General features: G+C 40.4%; 1 protein-coding gene across 1 annotated transcript in view; it reads right to left on the reverse strand.

Annotated features, from left to right (window-relative positions):
• TOM1 (target of myb1 membrane trafficking protein) overlaps positions 1 to 23,018 on the reverse strand; it is a 102,333-nt gene that overhangs the window by 39,181 nt on the left and 40,134 nt on the right. The window contains exons 6-9 of the mRNA XM_018567550.1: positions 21,890 to 22,042; positions 15,785 to 15,901; positions 11,330 to 11,463; positions 8,418 to 8,466 (exon numbers count right to left, since the gene is read on the reverse strand). Of these exons, the coding sequence (XP_018423052.1) occupies positions 8,418 to 8,466; positions 11,330 to 11,463; positions 15,785 to 15,901; positions 21,890 to 22,042 (453 nt within the window). The remainder of the gene's footprint in view (positions 1 to 8,417; positions 8,467 to 11,329; positions 11,464 to 15,784; positions 15,902 to 21,889; positions 22,043 to 23,018) is intronic.

A 23,018-nucleotide genomic window follows, 5' to 3' on the forward strand; every position in this document is an offset into this window, starting at 1 on the left:
TGCTGAAGAGGATTTAGGGGACTTGGAAGTCCATGATTAGGGTTTTGTTTTGGAAGTTGAGACCTGGGATTAATGAAAAAGACTCTTCTTGTTCTCTGTTGAGAAGTTAGTCTTCTCAGACTGAGCCCTAGACTTCTTTTTCTGAGAAAGTTGGGTACTCTTGCCACCAGTGACATTCTCAACGTGTGCATTTAGCACAGCCCTGAAGGGACATGGTTTTTCAAAGGGCATGCAAAGCAAGCACCTTTTGCAGTCAGGCTCAGAAGAACATTCCAAAGTGTCCTATCCATGTTCACTGACAGGATACCTATAGAGAAGATGAGATAGTAGACCTTTAACTGCCCATCCACACTATAGTTTAAAGCTGCTGAGGTCAGACTAAGGTCCACAGCCAGAATAGGTTTCAGTGCAGGACCTGCAAGGGAGACAAGGGACCTACAGCCACTTGTCAGTGGTGTCCTTAAAGTTTGGGTGCATCCTCCACCAGGAAGGTAAACACTTTGTTAACTGCCTGATCTACAACCCCAATTCCAAAAAAGTTGTGTAAAATCTACATTTTTACACACTGTGTAAAATCTGCATAAAAAAAGAAGAATGCAATGATTTGCAAATCTCAAACTCATATTTTATTATTATATTGGGATTTAGATCTGGACCCATTGCCGGCCAGTCCAGTACTCTCCAGCGCCTTGTCTGAAAACATTTCTGGGTGCTTTTTGACATGTGCTTTGGGTCATTGTCCCGACACTGGGCCCTACATTGCACCCCAGAATTCTTTGGTAGTCTTCAGATTTCATAATGCCATGCACACAGTCAAGACAACCAGTGCCTAAAGCAGCAAAGCAACCCCAAAACATCAGTGAACCTTCACCATGTTTGACAGTAGGGACTGTATTTTTTATTTTTTTTAAAGGCCTCATTTCTTTTTCTGAAAACCGTAGAATGATGGGCTTTTGGCTTCCTCCGGTAAGTTTTAGCTAACTTTAATCTGGCCTTTACACGCACATGAACTTTAATGGCATCCCAGTCTTAGTCCATGGGGTTCTATATTGAGTTGGCCCACCACTTTGCAGCTATAACAGCTTAAACTCTTCTGGGAAGGCTGTCCACAAGGTTTAGGAGTGTGTCTATGGGAATGTTTGACAAATGTTTGTAGAAGCAGTCTGCATGCCTAGGTGCTTGATTTTATACACCTGTGGCCATGGAGGTGATTGGAACAAATGAATCCAATAATTTGGAGGGGTGTCCCAATACTTTTGGCAATATAGTGTATTTTTAAAAAAAAATTAAATCCCCATGAGAATAACTATTTTCTATTGTGAATAAAATATGGGTTTGTGAGATTTGCAAATCTGTTTTTATGTAGATTTTACACAGCATACCAACTTTATTTGAATTGGGGTTGTACAGAGAGAGCAGCCCATTTTTAACAAAGTCTTCATCAATTAGGTAAATGGCTACTTGGTAACATAGTAGGTGAGGTTGAATAAAGACAAGGGTCCATCCAGTTCAACCTATGTGTGTATGTGATTGTGTATTATCTTGCTCTAATAACACTTGTCGTATCTCTGTAAATTAAGTGAAATAAGAAACTCATCAAGAAGTTTCTAGAATTTATGAATGCTCTCAGGAGGAGACTACTGCCTGTGGAAGGGAATTCCACAATTTTACTACTCTCATAAGGACAAAGAGCTTGAAAGGATATATTTTCATAGTCTCCATAAAAGAAGACTGCAAACAGAAGTTGTACTGGAAACATATTGGTGGTCTTAGGAGCCCTAAAGGAGCCTAGACGAAGGACAGCACTGATGGAGGCTCCAGACTGTTCCTCAAAGTATTTTCCACTTTTGCAGTCGAATGTGAGAAAACCCCTCTAGACGTTTCTAATGTGTTCTATTCACATAGCATATCAGGGAAAATGGCTGAATCCAAGTTTTTCTGAGCACCATTGCGGTGATCTGTCCTTATAGGAAGATTGAGGACAGGAATATGTTTCTCTCATTAACATACAATGCAGAAGCCCAACTTGTAATCCGTTAATCCGTTGTTAGGACAGGCAGTGCTCAAATCTACTCTACAAATAATAATGAAATGAGCCAGAACAGTACAGGCAGGGTTAACACATACCCTTCCCCACCCTTTCTAACATTACAAAGTAAAAAGCAATTTAAACTGCAAAACACTTTTTTTTGTAGCTTATGTGATGTGAATGGGAGCATGTAACAATATAAAATAGGCGTTAATCCAATTTGGCTGCAAAAGTCCCAGAGGGGTGCGACCTGGATCAACATGCCTGGAGTCGCCCCTGTCCTCATGTACATGCTCATTTATCAGGGACTTAAGAGACTTTGCATCAGACCATGGGCAGATTGAATAGAGCTTAAGAGTCAGCAATCACACTCTAGGCAGCCCCAGAATCGTTATTGGAGTGTGAGCTGGAGGAACAGTATAACAGAACTGTCCCCCTGTGTCTAGATTCAGATATATTGCACCACAGGGCAGAAAGCAACATGCTCAGGGTATGAGGCAAGGCCTCCAATATGCACAAACCCAACTGTTGGAAAGCATATGTAGGGTCCGACGGCCGAAGGTTACAAGGTCACTGTAGGTGGACAGTGGGGATGACCTAAGGAGAGTTCCACATGTCCCTTGCAGTAAGAGCAGCAGCGGGAAGGGTTTCTTCATGGCATGGACCCTATGAAACACTTCACTCATCGGATGGCATCAGAGCTCAATCCATCAGCATTAACTCTTTCTGTGGCAAGTTGAACAAAAAGCAGTACACTTTACAGCACCAAATTATACCAGTAATGGGGTAGCCCCTGGGTCTGAACGTGCGAATTGTGGCTGTCAGCGACTAGTCAATGTTAGGGCAGAACGGATAATGGCAAGACTGGTACAAGACAACAGAAGGGCAACAGTGCATCAAATGACTGCAGATCTTAATCAGGGATCCTCTCAAATGATCTCAACGCACTGTTCACCGTACACTGTATCGTATGGGATATGGAAGCCAAAGGCCTGTTCGAAGACACCTTTGCTGTCTGCAGTTAAGATAAAACGTCTCCAATTCACACAGGAACACAGGGATTGGACGGTCGAGCATTGGGAAAAAAAAGTTATGTGGTCCGATGAATCACGTTTCCAGTTGCATCATGCAGATGGCAGAGTGAGAATTTAGCGGGAACAGCATGAAAGCATGCACCCCACATGCATGAGTACAACCCTTCAAGCTGGTGGGGGCAGTGTTATGGCTTGGAGCATGTTTTCCTGGCATGATTTGGGCCCTTTAATTCGTGTGGAACAAAGTCTGGATAGCACAACATACCAAAGTATCATTGCTGATCAAGTTCATCCTATCATCTTGATGGGGTATCCCAATGGAGATGGCTTCTTCCAACAAGACAATGCGCCATGCCACGGTGCTCGTATTGGTGTGGAGTGGTTTCAAGAACACGAGGGAGAATTTACCTTGCTTAGGTGGCACCCACATTTACCAGATCTCAATCCAATTGAGCATTTGTGGGACGAAGTTGAAAGAGCCATCAGGCAGCTGGTTCCACAACCATCAAATTTCACAGAACTGCACAGTGCTATTCATCAGGCATGGTGTCAGATTCCTCGCATCACCTTTTAACATCTCGTGGAGTCAATGCCAAGAAGAATCGCCGCAGTATTGAAGACAAAAGGTGGCCCAACGAAGTACTGATGGGGTGGTCATAATAATCTGGCCACTCAGTGTATTTCTAGCATATCAACAGTTATCTTTCTGAACTTGTACTGTTTAAATGGATCAAATATGGGGAAATGTGCATGTATTGCATGTACAAAATACTTTTTTTTGCCTTAACATACACTTCAATATAAACTTCTTTCCAAATGACTTAAGTAATTGTTTCTTACTACTTATATTAAACATGCATTACAACAAACAGACCTATATTATAAAATGAAATAGTTATTTTCATAAAATGGGTCACTGATCTTTAAGATAAAACAACATCTCTCATATTACTTTAATCTTTGTCACCCAGTGGGCTACACAGATATAAAATTATGTTTTTAAACCATTAATCCCATGTTGTGATAAGAAAGGCAAAAGCTACCAGAGATATTCTCACATGACAGCGACTATGCAAAAACGGATATCCAGAAATATCCATTTTGCCATTTTCAGGTTCCCATTCTGAACAAATGAAAGGGAGAATCAATGAGGAAAGCAAGGTCTGCACTATATAACATGGATTTTTAGTGAATGACAACCTACAGAAACAATATATTATTAGATAGGTATATAGCTAACATATATCACCACTTGATATTTATGTTAATTTCTACAGGTATGGTTAGCAAAAAATAAAACCATTATGAATGTGCAGGGACACTTTCAGCAATATACTGAGCTGCCGCAAGCTGTCATTGTGACAGATTTGAACAGTAATTGGATATTGCATGGAATAGTATTGGCAGAAAACACGTTAGGCAATGTAACACACATTTGCTTGCATCATCTTTTTCCTTCACTTCACATGTTATTTTAAGCAGAGCTTTGGCTTTTATTGTAATTTGACCAAATATTTCATAATGTAACTGTATTAAAAATGCATGCATGAAATATAAACAGCTGACTGGTAATATATTAAAAAAATTCTGTCTAACACAATATACCATTTTCATGCCAAACATGCACATAAATGTGAGATAGACCATTTAGCAGACAAATGGATGTGTACAGCTTAAAGTATGCAGGTTGAATTTTCTCATAACAAGTATATGCAAATCAAAATGTTAACATATAGAATGTTTGCACTCAACGTAAATGAGTTTTCTCTGAGTCCACTGAGAGACGCCGTGCTGTGATAATTAAGCAACCTAAGGTTATACTGCAACCTACAGGAGAACACACTAAGCATATAGAAAACTAAGACCTTCCCCTTGAAGCTATAACCTCTCCCACTTCACACCTACTTGTAGCAAGCAATCCAAAGGCAGAATGATAGCATGTGAGGTGGCGGAGCTGTGTCCCTTAATGGACCCCACAAAAAGGATTTTACGATGAGTACTAAATTCAATGGAGTGGTGGATACACCAAAACAAAACACAAGCAAACCAGCCTAACAAGAGAAAAGCAATGCAACAGGAAAAACAAGGGCATTCAACAGCCGCTTGTAGAACCTTTTGAATGAACTAGCATCTGCTAAGGCAGACTCATTAACCTATAGAATGTAGAGAACGTATGTACAGAAGACCAGGTCTCAGCCTTAAAGATCTGAGAAACAGAGGCCTCATGACAAAGTTCTGCAGGAAATCTTGCAATTAATAGACCTTCAGAGCAACCCGTCATATCCATAAAAAAATATGGTTCTAGAAGCCAGAAAACCTCCTATTAGGACCTCCTGGAATAACAAAACAGGCAATCTGACCACCGTAAAAAAAAAAAAAAAAAAGTGGTTGAGATGTAAACCATGACGCCCCTTACCACAACCAGGTAATGGAGAAATATCTCCTTAGGGTGAACTGGTTCTGGACACAGGGAAGGTAAAACAATATCCTCTTTAAAGTGCACATTTAGGTGAAAAGCAAAAACCCCTTTGGGTAAAAAGGAAGAAGTCCTAATTTTTAATTTTTTTTGGATCAAACAGGGCACCGTTGATAACTCAGAAACCTGAAGTGACGCCACAAGAATGGCTACTTTATGGGATAGCAATGTCAAGTCCTTATTGGTCCAACTGGAGAAAATAAAGAACATGGCCCACTGAAATAGGCACATGGGGAAAGCCCCAGAGACTCACAACGGTTAAAATAGGTATTCCATATTTGATGAAAGATCTTGCGGGAAGAAGAGTTAAAAGCTTTTAACGTTGATTGAAAATACAGAATCCAAAATACACCCTTCTCTCTGAAACTGGTTTACTACGATAGTCCATGAAAACCAGGGTACGAAAAGCAGGGTGAAAGATTGGTCCTTGCGGCCAATACAGCAGCGGCTAAAAGATGCAGGACATCTACGTACCACATTGTCCAATGTCAATATGGAGCTATGAGAATGACTTAATGATTTCAAAGTAGATGCAGTAAAAGTTCTAGCAGTGGAGAGGCACAAATTAGGGAATGTCCTGCATCTGCTGTTGGGTCCCGCATCCTGGAGACAAAACTGTCCAGTTTCTTGTTGTACTCAGAAGCTAATCAAATCTAAAATCAGGCATCCCCGAACACAGATATATGCTCTAGAAGTCCTCCTGACGAAGAGACCATTCCCCGAGTTCAGACATCATCAGCCAAGATAATCTGCCTGCCACTGTTCCACACTGGGAATGGGCACAGCAGGGATCAGCGCAACATAAAACTCAGCCCAGCACAAGAGAGACTGAGCGCCGCTGCAACAGATATGGTGACACTTTATTTGGCTAAAGGAATGGACACAATAACCCCTCTTTCCTGGTATACCAAGGCCTGAATGGCGGCAAGAAGGTCTTTTCTGGCTTTGTTTTCAACGTGGTAAGATGAGAAATGAAAAAGCTATGCAAGCTTCCTGAAATCTCCATCAAGGCTAACAAACGTCCCCCGTTTAATGGAACTGGTGGGGGCAGACCTTAATGCGGTGGTGGATTTATCCACAGCTCTGGATCCCTTTTTAATCAAGAACATTTAGAACCGCTTGAGCAGGTGTGTCCAGAGAACAAAAGGAACATTCAGTGCAAGACAAGAAGGTGCTGACATATATTGCCGATTTTTAGTTTTGTGTTGCTGGGATAAGCGAGTACTCTTAACCCCCCATTGTGACAGCACTTAGTGACATTAAACCCTCTGTTTTTTTAACATAAACCAATACTGTAATGTGTGCCTAACTGTAATCCATGGTAGTTTCCCTTCCATTTGCTGCTCTTCCTTTTATATCCTCATGTCTTCTCATGCTGGGGGAGAACTTCCCTTTGCAGCTGAGTGCCTCTTCCTGTAGTGCTGGCTCAGGTTGTGAACCTTCACACAGACACTATGTATCCATTTCAGAGACAGGGCAGTCTGCTGCAAAACAGAAGTTCTGCCCAGCATGAGAACAGATACGGATTTAAAAGGAAGAGCAGCAAAGAGCAGGGAAACAACCATGGATTACAGTAAGGCACACATTACAGTATTGTTTTATGTTAAAAAATCTGAGGGTTTAATGTCACTTTAAGCCAGAGTGTGCGTGGGTTCTAAACAGAAGAAATACTTGAAAACAGGGCTTTTTGTTTGTCAGAGAACAGGTGCAAATAATCGCCCAGACCAATGAGGGGAGTAGTAAAGCAGCATGTGTGGCCAAACTGCAGAAACAATGGGAGGGAGGGGTCTTAAAAGGGACATGGTTTAATAAAACATCAGTCTATTTGCTGTATATACAGCACACATATGCCACAGACCTTGAACCCAACCAATATGCTTTAATTACTGTGCCACAAGCAAGAGTCTAACAGATATGTACAACACTCAGCACAATAATTTTTTTAACCGTTTCCCATCAGGAGCAATTTCTTTATGGCAACATCAGGGGTCTGCTGTACCCAAATGTCACAAAGAGGCAGAGCCAGCTGCCAATCAGCTCTGCACTGTGACCCAAAAGAGAAATAAAGCCAAAAAAAGGTTTGACTTCAGTTCTCTTTTAACCAGTTGGCATCCGCGGTGTTAAACCCCCTTCCCATCCAGGCCATTTTTCAGTATTCAGCGATGTGGTAATTTGACTGACATTTATTCCGTCATGCAGCGCTGTACTGAAATGAATTGTATACCCTTTTTTGGGGACAGATAGAGCTTTTTTTTGGTGGTATTTATTCACCAGTACGGGTTTTATTTTTTACTATATTAAAAGGAAAAATTTCCGAAATAAAAAAACAAAAAACTGTTTCCCCTATATTAAATGATAAAACATTTATTATTACCCAATTTTCTGGTAAAATATAAAAGACGGGGTCACGTCGGGTAAAAAGACACCAAACATGTCAAAAAAACGAGCACATAGACGATCGGCGGCCTATGGAGCCGCCGATCGTCTATATGTGAAACACCCGGTAACGGATTGGTGCATTGGTCGGGTCTTTTCTGCCCGTGCGTGCCCGCTAGGAAAAAAATGCCATCTGGAGACAGCAACCCACCAATGCTGCAGTGCCGTCCGTCCGTTTTTTTACAACAGGCGGACGGCAAGTGGTTAAACTGGCTAAGTATTCTAGGGTATAGCTACTAGATGGAGTTGTGCCTCTTGATTTGCATAGTGTCCAAACCTCTTATAAGTGGGAGCTATACCCACACATTAAAAGGATAGAGCTTTGTGTCCTCCATGGGAGAAATTCCCTTTGCTCAAGTTGCCCTTTCAGTTCCATATTTTATTTTAAACAAAAAAAGTCAGTTGTCCATCATTTTAAGAACTGTTTACAGAAACCTCTTACCTGTACTTCTGGAGCTCTTCCAGCCTGCCCAGAAAACATCCTCTCAAACCTGGAAATAAAATAATATCTAAATGATATAAAATTACCTTAAATGACATTGCATTTCATACAGACACATAAAACAGATGCTAGGTTTACATCTTTCTTTGGACCTTTATATACAAGCTTGAATGACCCTCATCATCCAGGATTGTACATAGGAGGAATGTAAACATCCCCTTACCTACCTGTACTGAGTGAAAACACCTATATTGGATGGATGAGATTATCACTATCATTAACCACACATAAATTTCAAATGAAGTGATCCTTTTGAAATTGTTCATTATATACAGCTGTCTCTTGCAAACATATTACGTGTACCAGGGGTTGGGGGTGCCACCATCCCCCAAGATGCACTTTGACTTGTACAAGCGTGACATTCTTTATTGGACACCTACTGTGTTACATTTTGGAAACACTACACAGAGGAGTCAATATACATTTAAGTCATGCTAACATTGTTACCTCTATGAATGCTGTTATTTACTATTGCGAGAGGCCAATTTGAATTATGGAACAAACTTTAGCCCAGGATGGTGTTTAAACTACGTACAATATAACTCATACTCTCACCCTTATCTCGCTTCTATAGCACGAGTTTTGTTAGATTCCAGTTCTATATTTCTTTGGACTTACATGCATAGTTAGATGAGGGTCATGTTCATTTAAAATGTATACTTGGTTAAACTATTTGGTTTAGAATGTGCAGATTTTGCAGATACTTGACACACATGTTCATAGATCAATTTTTTTTTGCGGCAGGACATCATTGTAGCTATAGTGATTTTATATGATTTTAGAGTGTGATTTAGCTTCAGGTTTTCAGTAAAGATGTTGCATTTTGTTTATCTATAGACTGTTTCTGATTGTATTTTGTGAAGATCATATTATTTGGCTCTGACTCTCTGAATGTTATAGATGTTTAATAGTTGGACTCTTTATTGTTAATTTAAAATGTTTGATTTAGTTTTGTGCATTTGTTTAAAATACACAGACTACAGCATGTATATATCATACAGAAATACTATTTCTAGGAATAAAAGCATAGCATTGCCTTCTTAAAACAGAAAATACATGTAAGCCATCATTTATGACAGCAATATAAAAGACAAGGAATTCATTACTAATTCTATGTCCGCAGGCAAAGCATTGCTGTATAACCCTCTTGGCAACCATGCATGCAAACCTACAGGTTTATAGCACAGTACAGCTAAACAAATTACAGTGCTTTTTATTCCAATTTGCATATACAAAAAACATATGGTTGAACGGAAACATTTTATGTTCACAGCAAAACCTAAGAGCTTTCATATACTTCAACCACTTTTGGACTGCCGTAGGAATATAAACGTCCTGGACCTGAAGTGCTTAAACCAAGATTAAGGCTGCTCCTGCAGCCATGATCTTGGTTTAATTGTTTTCAACAGGCAATGCTCGTTTTCTACAAGTGATATGGGCAGCTGTACAGCCTCCCTGATCTGCATGTGTGGTGCCCCACACCCCTGCCGTAGTGTTCGGGGTCCCCCAATGCTATGGGGGACCCAGGACCATGGCAAATACATTCAAGATGGAGAGCAGGAGCAAACCGGTAAACATCCATTCCCCAATCTACTCTTTGATCAGTGATGCAGGAAGTGCTGTGATTTACAGCTGTGAGAGTCCCTGTGAGATAGCAATGAAGGCGGAAAAAAACTATTATAAAAAGTGAGAGAAAAAAATAATAAAATTAAAACCAAAACACCTCTACCCCCACTACGTAAACGACGATTGACTGAGAACACTAATTCTAGGCCCATAAATTACTGTTAACACTAAATTAATGGGCAGCAAAAGCTTTTAAAGCATCACCTGTGGGCACTTTTAACAGGCGCACGCAATTTTAAGACTCAACGTCTTTGGTATCTATTTACCCGACCCAACCTCATCTTTCATATTTATTAAAACATTGGTTATTATATTCGGTATATTCCGTGCTCTAAAATTAATTTTAATGTATTTTATTCTAAAAAGATTGGTTTGATAAACATTTGCGTAAATATCATGCAACCAGCATTTTTTTTTCTACAGGGCCTCTGGTTTTAGAAAATACATAATTGTTTGGGGACATAACACAAAACCCCAGAAAAATAAAAAAATGTTAAAGTGACATTAAACCCTCAGATTTTTTAACATAAAACAATACTGTAATGTGGGCCTTACTGTAATCCATGGTTGTTTGCCTTCTCTTTGCTGCTCTTCCTTTTAAATCTGTATCTGTTCTCATGCTGGGCAGAACTTCTGTTTTGCAGCAGACTGCCTTGTCTCTGAAATGGATACATGGTGTCTGTGTGTAGGTTTGCAACCTGAGCCAACACTAAAGGAAGAGGCACTCAGCTGCAAAGGGAAGTTCTCCCCCAGCATGAGAAGACATGAGAATTTAAAAGGAAGAGCAGCAAATGGAAGGGAAACTACCATGGATTACAGTAAGGCACACATTACAGTATTGGTTTATGTTAAAAAAAAAAATAATGTCACTAAGTATTCTGAATCTATTCAGCTATGCTGCATATACGTGTGCTGAAAAGGAAGATGTTAACTGAAGGAGAGGTGACCTCATCAGAATATTTATGTTTTGCTGCTTCTTCACTGCCTAAATCACTGGCTGTATTGCTCAACAGCAGCAGCGAGAAATAAGATTACTTTTAACACATGTCCATTAATTGGATATGCAGCTTTTGAAACATAATATGCTTTTTGATTAAATGTTCCATTTATAGAAGGATAAATGGGGCTTTGAAATGCCAGGTTAATGGGCAGTTTGGGCAATCAGTTACAGAGAAGCATCTCAGCTGTGGACTGCAGTAACGTAATCCCAGATTCCCAACATTTACCTCTCATGGCGCAGGAAAACATTATTGAGATTGTCATTTACAATAAGAAGTTCTTCCGTCAGCTGTTCATTGGTCACTCGAGGTATAAGCTCCAGGATTCTTTCCTGCATGGATCGGCATGTACGGTTTAATTCCTAAGAACAAAACAAGCTACAATCAGGACAGTGAAAACAGGAATAAATGTGATGCAGAAAAACAGCACAGCATGCAATCTGAACAGAGTGACAGAACATAATAAGTGTTAAACAGAGCCTCTCAGAATAGCACACATCTGTAATACGATTGCCTCACGTGATGCTGGGAGTTCATACATACAAATTGACTTCTGATAACATCCAATGTCACAAAGCGAAACATTTCTCATGTGTTATTTTACACTACATGGTTCAGCCTAATACACTAATTAAACCAAATGCTTAAAGTTCATCTCTGTGGGAAAAAGACCCATTTTCAACCACCACTACCAGCCCCCCACCTATACCCTAGCTAATCTGTGTTTATTAGAAAAAAAAAAAATGTATGAACCAAAATTACTTACCTAAATCCACTGTCATGCGACACTCCACAGCGCCACTTCTGATTCTAACTAGCTAGTGTTTCCTAGCTGGTCCCTACCACTCTGCAGACCAGTCTTGTTGCTAAAATCCTAGTAAAGTCACAAACCTGACCCTTTAGCACTAAGAATACAGAGAGGACCCAAATAAACACTTTCATCAGTCAAAAGAATAGGGTGGAGTAGAATGGAAAAAAAAAATCCTCAACCATTGCAGTGCCTACGCCTTCTAAATGCCCTCAAATGTTTTTCATTTTTTCTTATTTGAGGAATGTTTTGGTTCTGGATCGCATACCTTTTAGTCTATGTTGTCAACCCTAAAATAATATGTATTGGGGGTTGAAATAGTGAAAAGAAAAAAAAAATACATTTGAGTACTTTTTACAAGGCAACATTTACATAATTTGTGCTCCCACAGATATTTACACTAAAATATAAATCAACAAAGTCTGCTAGCTTAAATGATATCCCACCAGCCGCTGAGTCCTGAAGCAACATAATGCAGGAAATGGAGGAAATGCAGGGTACGGCATGTGTCTGTCCAGATGTGTCTGTGCAGCTAGTTCTTCAAGAGAGCAAGAATGTGCTCAATGCCTGCTGGTGAGGTAAGTATTCATTCTCTTCTATATCAAGGTGCAGCTGCATTAACTTTTTAGCAAAGTCACTTTAACCTCTTGCCGTCCGCCCGTAGTAGAATAACGGACGGACGGCACTGCTGCATTGGCGGGTTGCCGTCGCCATACGACATTTTTTTTCTGCTCGCGCACGCCCCCTAGCGGGCACGCACGGGCAGAGAAGACCCGTCCAATGCGAACACCCGGTACCGGGTGTTTCACATATAGGCGATCAGCGGGAGTATATAAACCCCAAAAAAAGCCCAACTAGAAAGTGTTGTTTGTTCTTGACAATCTATACTTCAATATGATATTTTTTATTTTTAACTCAAAATACCTGGTGATCCCGCAGTCTCCTATGTCCTGTACAGCTTTCGTGTCTTTTCTGTTAAAGAACAACTCCGGGCAAAATTGTTATTAACCCTTGCATTGGGGCGACCCCTACACTGCAAGGGTTAACTGCTCGTTTTCATTTAGGGACCAAAATAAAAAAAAGTTACTCGCCTGAACCTCAGAGCCTGTCATCTGTCGCATCGCTCCCTCTAGCCTTTCTCTCCCTGCGCTACAACGATGGTATGTCACTCAGTGTCCTCACATCCTATACACTGTGTACAGAATGTGAGGACTTAGAATGCTGCAGCAGAGGGGGAGAGAGGCTCTAGGGACTGATGTAAGAGCAAGCTGGCTCCGAGGATTGGGGGAGTATAACTTTTTTTTTTTTTTTTTTAGCACCTAGACAAAACGTGCACTTAACCCTTGCAGTGCAATAACAATTTTGCCTGGAGTTCTGCTTTAATGCTATGTATTGGTTTCAGACCATTGATGGCATTGATAGACATGCACAGTTCACTGTGCAAAAGCATGGTGGGCCTACAGTCCCTTAGCCAGTCTGGGATATGCCGGCAATGCAGCCCTCGTATGCTGATTGATAGTGATTCCCACCCAGACACCCACTGTCTAGTGATACACTCGAATCTGCCAATTGTCCCAAAGGGTTTAAAGCCCCTGCCCCTCACAACCTGTGGACACAGCAATGAATACTAGTCACAGCTTTACAAATACTCTAAAACAGGTTTTGATAGACTTTATGAAATATAATTAATGTGCATATGATAATAAACGTTTATGTATTGCAATAAGGTTTGGTGCAGTTTAATCAAACCTATACACTTTAACTTATATTGATTAGAAATAGTACTATCTTTAAATGGCATCATCATGTTACTGCAAAATTCCGCCAAAAATGGCATTATCTACATAAAACATGATTTAGTTTAATTCAATTTCTTGATTAAGGCTTAACAAGTTGTGACATCCAAAATGAAATGAAGAGCAGTATGATAAAGTACATGTTAACAAAATCACTAAAACGTTAAATAAAAGCAGAACTCCAGTTAAGCGGGACTTGAGATAAAATTCCCAAGATACACGATTATCACTTAAGATTAGGGCTGTGAAAATTAAAGATTAATTTCTCGATTAATCGTTAAACTTTTTGATCGATTAAAATTATTTTGATCGCTAATGAAAACACTCACCTCTCCGCCGGCTTCCGGGAGTCGCGAAGGCAATCCAGTGACGTCACGGACATCAACGTCAGCGGACTCCTCCCCCTTCCCCAAGTGGCTCCGTCGGCTAACGAAGGGAAGTGGGGAGGAGTCCGGTGACGTCGATCTCCATGACGGCTAACGGAGGGAAGGGGGGAGGAGTCCGGTGACGTCAATTGGTTATTTTTTTACATATTACAAATAGTTCTCAAACTATTTGTAATATGTAAAAAAAAAAAAGGCATAACAATATGGATTTATTGCACCAACTTCCCTATGAAATATTGTTTACATCACTGGTTGTAATCCCGACAACTGTACACCACAATGTATCACAGTTAAATATCTAATGTTGCCATCATTGCAAAGTACTGTTTTGTTATAGTTGTATCCCCTTCTAAAAAATGCAGTAAAAATAGTGAAACAGAAACAATACCAAAATACATTCCTAAAGCCTTGTGTATTCACCACGGTGTTACCGTATGAGTTTATGTCAAATCTTCATAAGACATATGTATATAGTTTTATTTCTTGTTTTAAATATTTCCCCTGAGGTGTTGATAGCTTGTAGGGAAATAAAGTCTTTGTTGTGCTTATCACTGTGGAGGGGAGTGCCAGGCCCAATGAATTGCAAATAGGGTCATTGTTGAGCCCAGGCATGTCCAGATAATTAACATAGAGGTGCAACTTCAGTATCCTGTGTATCAGGAACCAATACCCTTTGATCTAATAACAAGTAGACTGGCCAATCGTAGAGAGGGGTGTGGAGTTGTAAAGAGGGTCTTGGAAACCCTCCAATCTCCAGTAGGCCTTGGGAGGCAACCAATGGGAGATTTGTCATGCATCCCTATGGACACGAGGGCTATATTAATGACTGGAAAAAACAGCTCGGTCTCTTTTCACCAGGATGGGGCCTCATGTGACGTTTAATGGGTAACTATACATATAATCTTTTCCCCACTTAACTGTATGTTGTAGTTAAATAGATTGTTGGTTCATTGTATTTAAGTCTTGATACTATATACCAATAAATTCTGTTATTGTGTTGAGCTCAAAAATCTCATGAATGAATCCTTAGAATATTATACCTGTAAGTGTGAATGCTTATATAGCGGTTCATAACTTAAAATAGTAATTCAGGTAACAACGGTCAAGTGATGTGTCCCTCTTCAGTGGCGGTGGGTGGTCCTTTCTGCTGAACAGGACATCACACATGTTATGATATGTAAGCGTGGGTCTATGAAGCTTTCCATTTTGACCCTAGACTGCGTGATTATGCACACACAGGGGTTCACAGAAAGTGAGCTGAATGACACTGGGCTTCATACAACCTGGAACAGGAATCGAAGGGCAGCACTGGAGCAAGGAGAAGAAGGTGAATGGTACTGTACCACTTTTTTTTTGTGGGGTGTCCAAAAGAAAAGAAAAAAAAAAAAAAGTTATGCTTTAACATGATAATGCCATTTTAATAATTCTGACTTACTATGAAGGCTGCAAGTGGTCATTTCAACACACATTAAGCAGACACTATCCACTGTTGTCACTATCAGAAAACTGCTCCTGAGAAGAACTGCAAAGAGTGTCTGCAGAAGATAAGCTATACTGAGAAGCAACCAATGTTGAAACAAAGAGGAGAAAACTGTATTTTCTAAAATAAAATATGGCAATTATTTATGATACACAGAGTGTAGAAACAAAATGTCATTGAGTTAGAGTTTACATTTACTTTAATTTCACTTACTTGCAGCAATTCCAAATCGGACTGCTTCGCTTTCTGTGGAACCACTTCAGTCAACATCTCAGACATTACTTTGACATTCCCGTTTACTACCTCCAGCTCACTGCGAAGCTTTGCAACCTGCCACACACAAAACAAGCAAGTGTTAAATATGGAAATATATGTTCTAAGACAGAGACCAGAAAAAATGGAAAATCCAAAATAATGAACCCTAATACCTAAAGTTGACTTACAGCAATTCTGTCATAAAAAATGCTGTCAGGTATAAAGTTTCAGAAACACCCAAGCCCCATCGTTTTCCTTGAATATAGAGTCATTCCGACAATAAATCTCTGACACTTTCTGGTAGCATTGAAGCGCTTCACTGTCCCACCATTTACACATTTCTAACGGCCCATCACCATGATGGGCTGCCTCACTAACCAACAGGAATGTACAAGAGGTAGGAAGGGGCAGGAAAACTATCCCACTACCAGGAAATGTACCCATCAGAGCAGCTGAATATTCGAGCCTAAACAGCAGGGCTTGGAAGTTGCTGTAGGTATGTGCAGGCACCCAAATTTTACCTACATTTTAATTTAATTCAAATGCAGATTATATATCCCTGGTTCACACTGGAATTGCTGTGCAACAGTTACTTCTATGAATATTTCATCTTTGCTTTGGTGACAGATTTGCTTTAACTGCATGCCAGTTTTGTGGAACTCTCCCAGTTAAAAGTCTCCACAAATTCATACATTGAGGCTGGTTAATTACTGAGCCTAATGTGGAAATGCCTCCTCTATTAACCCACTATCGGAACCACCATCAGTTATCTATTTCCAATTCCACAGCCTCTGTATATAAATCAACCAATTTAGAACTGTTGAACTTGAGACTTATAGCTGACTGAATGGAATAGCAATAGTGAGGCTATCTTCAAATAGTAACAATTAGTCACTTTTTCTGTAACTTTCTGTTATCAATTCAAACCAAACACAGACCAGAGGGACTATTAACGCAGAGGCAGAAAATATTTCTACTTGGAAAAACAGCAATAAAATAGGATGTTTGTACTCAATGTAAAATCCTTTTCTCCACACACAGTTTTGAAGATAATAAAATAAGCAACCTAGGGTTATATGCTGCCTACGGGTAAAATGGACACTAGGCACATAGAAAACTGAAGGCCAGCCCCATAGAAGCTATAACCTCTACAGCCTGTTCAGTGCCAGCAAGAAGTCCAAAGATTGAAAGATAGCATAGGAGGGAAGGAAAATGTGTCCCTCAATGGACTTCAAGAAAATAATTTTATATTAAGTACTAAAATCCTATTTTGTTTATTGTCCATTGAGGGACACTGCTGTGATATTTAGTAACCTAGGAATGTTCAAAAGCAGTCCAAATTGAGAGGGCAGGAAGACTCAAACACCACCGATAACTCAAAAACCCGATAACTCAAAAACCCGATGCGATGGACACAAGAAAGTCTACCTTACGAGATATCAAAGCGCTAAACATATGTCATAAAGAGGTTCAAAGTGGGATTTTATAGCATCAACAATGCTAAATTTAAATCTCATGTTTGGACTGGAAGCCTCACAGGGGAGCAAAGTATGTATCCCCTTGTATAGAAGTACAAATCAGTGAATGCACGAATAATATGTATAAATTAGCAAGAAGATGTTGAGAAAGATGTTGAAAAAGAATGAACAGTGCAGAAACCTGATTTCTGATGGTGCTAAAGGGCCAAGTTTTGTTATACCCCCAACTGCAGAAAAGAAGATGCAGATAACAGATATGGCTGACCTGGTAGAGCCTACAAAGCATTGGCTAAGAGATAAAAGAGGCCAATCCGGAGATATGAGAAAGACTGGAATGTTCTTGGTCTCGATCCTTCATCATAGACAAAGTAAAAGTTTTAGCTGAGGAAATTCATAGATCAGGTATCATAGTATAATGATCCCACAGCTCTACCCCCATCTGCATCTGCTGCATCCACCATTGGGTCCCGCATCCTGGAAACAAACCTGTTTAGCTTCTTGTTGAACCAAGACAATAGCAAGTCCATGTCCAGTGCTCCCCAATGAAGACACATGCCTTGATATGCTTCCAGATGAAGAGATCCTTCCCCCAAGTCCAGACATTGTCTGATGAGAAAAGCTGCCTTTGAGTTTTGAACTCTATACAGTTTTGAATAAAAACCTTTAAATAGTTTGGTTTGAGGAACAGGAATGCTAACCCCCTGTTTCAGCACCCACATGCTGAAGCAGATTTTTCTGCAGGCTTGGATTCCTAGGAATGCTAAGGAGGTTTAGTGGGAGCTCTCTGAGCCAAAGTGGGTGTAAGAAGAATTGTGGGTCCAGAACCTGGAAACCGACATGGAGGAACTAAAAGGAACGATTTGATGTATGATAGGAAGGTGTCGGCCTGCACCACTTATCCTTATTTTTTGTGAAGTTGGGGTAAGTGTTTGGCGAAGAGCTGAAAAGATGGTCTCCCATGAAGGGCAGTAGCAACAAAGCCCCCTTACATGTTGCTTCACTGACCAGCACTTGTATAGCACTGCAGACCTAGACAAAAGAAAAGGGATGCCTGCAACATAACACTACTGGCATCTAGTGCCATGTAGCACAAAGTTTAACACGATAGTGATCTGATCAATACACCAACACTAGCAGCAGCCTGATGCTTACTTGGCAATTTAAACCAGTCAGCTCAAGTCTGGAAAATATGTGTAGCGGCGAGCATGGATTGAAGGGCAGATCCCACCAACTGCTTCCAACTTCTTGTCAATGGGGTCCTTAAAAGATGGGGTCCTTAAAAGATGGGGTCCTTAAAAGATGGGGCCCCTTTAATAGGAATGGTCAGCGCTTAACAGAAGTATAAAGTTTCAATGTAAGGAATAGTAAAAGGAATTAGCATCCAAAGAAAATAAGAAGGGCTTCAGAAAAAGCCACCAACACATGCGGTTCTGACTGAGACTTGTAGGAAGTACAAAAAGCACAATGTTTTCCAAACTCAACCTTGCACCTGTTGCAAATGAGGTATAAATGAGAAGATTCACTTGCAGTCACAGGGTGACCACCCTTCCATTTGGTGCCAGACATGTTGCTGCACATACAAAAGGTAATTTATCTTTAAGATAAGTAGCTACCCAAATCCCCCAAGAATACTCATGCCTAACCAGATTAATACCAGGGGATTAAAATCAGCAGCAAGGATTTGTGACCAGTAGTTGGCGCTTGCAGGTGGCACTGAGAGATCACATGGCTGTGTCTGCTATGTCCCGAGTGCGGGCTGTCAATCAGGGAAAGGCGCTGTAACACTTGGAAATGTGACTCCGTAGTGTGTGAAGAGGCTGCAAACCCACCGTACTGGAAAAGAACAGTGGAAAACCGAGAACTACGAGCAAGTGTGCACACGAGTTTGCATCATCACAAATTCTGGCCACAAAAGAAGCGGCTGGAAATTAAAAAAAGATAGTTGTAGCATTCAAGTCTCAGCTGAAGACAGGAGTGGCAGTAAGAAAAACCTGTATAAAAACAGCTTGGCCACAGAAACCAAAAATTACAAAAAATCTCCAATACGAATTAAAAAGAAAAAATATTTGATTAACTGCTGCATGCAACATCAATATCATTAGGTATAACATTGCAAAAGCTCATGTTGAAGATTATCATCCCTCATCACAGTATAATGTTCCAGCACCAAATCAGTAAAGCTCATGCTCCCTGTTGATTGGAAAAGCTCAAGACTGAACTCAGCAGGGGATGTGGCAGGCCTCTGCAGAGAAACCACTACTTTAACAGAAAAAGGGCTCTTCTCTACAGCATACCAACAGGGGGCAATCTGTTCAACAGTAAGGGCTCATACACACCAGGATGATTCGATGCAGTGCATTTAACACATTCGTGTTAAGAGACATTGCATTAAGGCAGCTCATTAAATTTGAATTGACTGCCAAATGCACCAAAATAGATCCAAAATTGCACTTGCTGCATTTCTGATAACACAGCACACTGCAATCCACTGCAATACTCTTCCATCACACACGACTTGTGGAGATGTGTTGGGGTGGCATTCAAATTGAAATGTGTGAACCGGTCCTAAGACTTTTCACAGCTTCTGTTTTGAGGCACCTAAAATGTATTTCACCAATTTAAACTCAGCATTTAGTTGGATTTTAAAGACAATCAGAGCCAGGTAGTTTAGTGTAGCATATGTTCGGCTACATATCTCCCAAAAAAAAGGCTATAACTAAAAAAACAGAAGCAGGTCTTAATGCCTACAGAGATTAAAGCTTGCTATACATTGGTAGTTTTAGCTCGATTCCCCCATCTTGGCTGTTTAGCACACCTGCTGCTATCAGAATACAATAGACCAGTGGGGGATTCCTCCACCTAGGCTCTCAGGGCTGAATGAGGAAAATGGCAAGCTTTATACTCTGTAATCATTAAGAGCAGCTTCTGGTTATTTATTTAATAGCCTTTTGTTGTAGATATACAGCATACCATATACTACATAGCTCTAAAGAAGGGGTGGGAAACCTCCGGCCCTCCAGCTGTGGTGAAACGACAAATCCCATGATGCATCTGTCTCCGAGTCATGCCAGTGGCTGGGAGAATCTTGCAATGCCTCATGGGATTTGTAGTTTAACCACAGCTGGAGGGCCGGAGGATACCCACCCCTGCTCTAAAGTAAACAAGTTTGAATTTTTTCAAAATTCAAAAAAAAAAAAACAAGAAAAAAAAACCCACAGTCGCTGGGAGAGAGGAAGCAGTTTTTTTATATTTTTGACTTTACCTCCAATTTAAAGGCCAACTGGATATTGAGTTTAAACCAGCGAAATACATGCACCTGAATCAAAACAAAAAAGGTATAAAAAGTCTTCAGAGCCATTCACACAATTCATTTTGAAAGGCACCCCAATGCACCTCCACAACGCAACTGCACTGTAGCACATGATCGAGCACTACAGTGCATTGCAGTATGCTATTTTACACAAAAAACAGCAGGTGTGATTTTTAGATCTGTTTTGTGCATTTGGCAGTCCATTAATATAATGGGTTGTCCTAACGCAATGTCTGTAAAGGAGCATGTGTTAATGCGACACACCGCACTAGATCATCCTGCTGTGAATCGACCCTTACTGTTAGTGTTTAGAAAGCAGTACCTGCCTACAGCAAAGCCTGTTCCTCGCCAGTAGCTGGGTGGGGGGGGGACTTTGTTTTCTGTGTTAAAGCATTAAAGCAGTGGTCACTCTGCAGCAGCCTGCCACACCCCCTGCTAAGTTGCTCACTGGAGCTGGAATATTAAAGTATGATGGATGATTGAAGCCGATTGGCTGCAGTCACTATTTGCCCCAATTTTTTCAGATGGGTACATTCAGGGTTGGTCCTGAGGGGGACACACACTGGTCAAATTTCAGTCGAGTCAGCAGGACTCGGCTGACCAAAATTTGAATAGTGTATTTCCCGTAGGACCCTTGGGGCTTTAGTCTCCCCCGTAGGACCCTTGTGGTTGTGATTTTGTGCTCATCTCGAAAAGCCATAATAAAAACAAACAGTCTAGTGACAGTTTATTAAGGCCGTTAAGCCAAAGCGACCCTGTAGATGCAAAGCACTGTGAACAGCTACACTAGGTTTGTGAATCAGTGGCCAGGTGTGATTTACTCCCAGCCACTAGTGCAAAAGCATGTCTAGAAGTAAGCTGCTCCCTTGCCATGCCTCCATAGGCAATGGTTCTATACTTTTAATTCAGTTAAAGCGTTAATAATTAAAACAAAATAATAAAAAGCAGCAAACTAAGTTAGAAGGCCGTTAGCAAATTACTATTTTTTGTGGACTGCTGTTCAATCCAGCATATGAATCACAACCCCCCCATAGTCCTGCTTGTTAGGTTGCTGCTTAATTGGGATTGATGAGTGGGTTATTATAAATAATCTATTGCTAGTGGTAGTTACTGGTACATTAAGGAAATCAATGTACAAGTCTGAAAGTGATCATATGACTAACACTCGATTACTACAGATGAACAGCTGTAAATTGTTCCTTTTCAACGTTTGGAATATGCCTAAATCTAAATTTCAAAAACCCCAATATTAACTCCTAAGAGAGATGAATGTACCTGATCAGGTGTGGGGGTGACAGCACCATTTGTAGTACCTTCTGCTGGACTGAGGAAAGGGGTGGAAGCAGGAGGATTTACTGAACCTCCTATTTGCACTGGATCCAATGGTGGACAATTCGGTTGCAGAACAGGTTCAGGCTTATATATACTCTATTGATAAAAACAAAGTGCAAAATGATTATGGATACAATTACAAACTAACCAATGTGTTACCGTATACTAAATTCCACATTTCTTTACCAAAAAGCTTCTTAATACTTTAGACAACAAATAAATGTGTTTTAAAAACAGTGCACACACACAAAAAACAAAAGCACTATATAACCTATTTTAAAAGTGAACCCAAAACGTTTTCATTCGTTTTAGACTAAATGAGAAAAGATTAGAACCACTGTCATGTTTTTACTGCAATGTAAGAATGCAATAGGGAGATTTATTCTTACTTCCTGTCCTGCTGACATTTTCCAAGACAGGAAGTGAGCACAATTGTGCAACAGCTTTGGAGAAGGCCCAAAGTCCTATTAGATTTGTATTTCTGTATGGGCTGCGGTTGTAGCTTTCTTAATTTCCTGTCTGGTGATGCTGCCAGAAGTGAAGGAGCCCCGGATACAGTAAAAACCCAACAGAAGTTCTAATAATTTCTTGTTCTATCCCAGAACTAGAAAAAACGATTTTTGCATTCTCCATAAAATCTTTTTCTTCGTCCTCATCGAGGGACAAAGGAAGTCATATACTGTTGCGTTATACTGCTACCTAAAAAAAATATATATATATTGTAGGACAGCCTAGCATAACCGCTTCTCTACCAAGCATGCTTCAGTTTGTAGCGAGCAGTACCAGCTGCATGATCCGAAACACAGAGGGTTATGACCTGCATCCCTCAACCGACTCTAAGAAAAAGATTTTTTTGAGGAACACAAGAAGCAAAACTGAGCGGCAAAAAACAGACTCAACAAAAAAATTTAATTTGGGACTGTCTGCAGCCCAAGAGCTATCTTAAGGAACAACTCTATCACGCAAATCTAACACCAGATGGGTTTGAACCCCCTGCCTGATAGGGGAACCTGCCAACATGTCCAGAGGGAGGACATGGAGAAACAACCTCAAACCGAAGACTAAGAAAGGG

The sequence above is a fragment of the Nanorana parkeri genome, unplaced genomic scaffold (genome assembly GCF_000935625.1).
Source record: "Nanorana parkeri isolate BGI_ZX_2015 unplaced genomic scaffold, ASM93562v1 scaffold1060, whole genome shotgun sequence".
NCBI lineage: Eukaryota > Metazoa > Chordata > Amphibia > Anura > Dicroglossidae > Nanorana > Nanorana parkeri.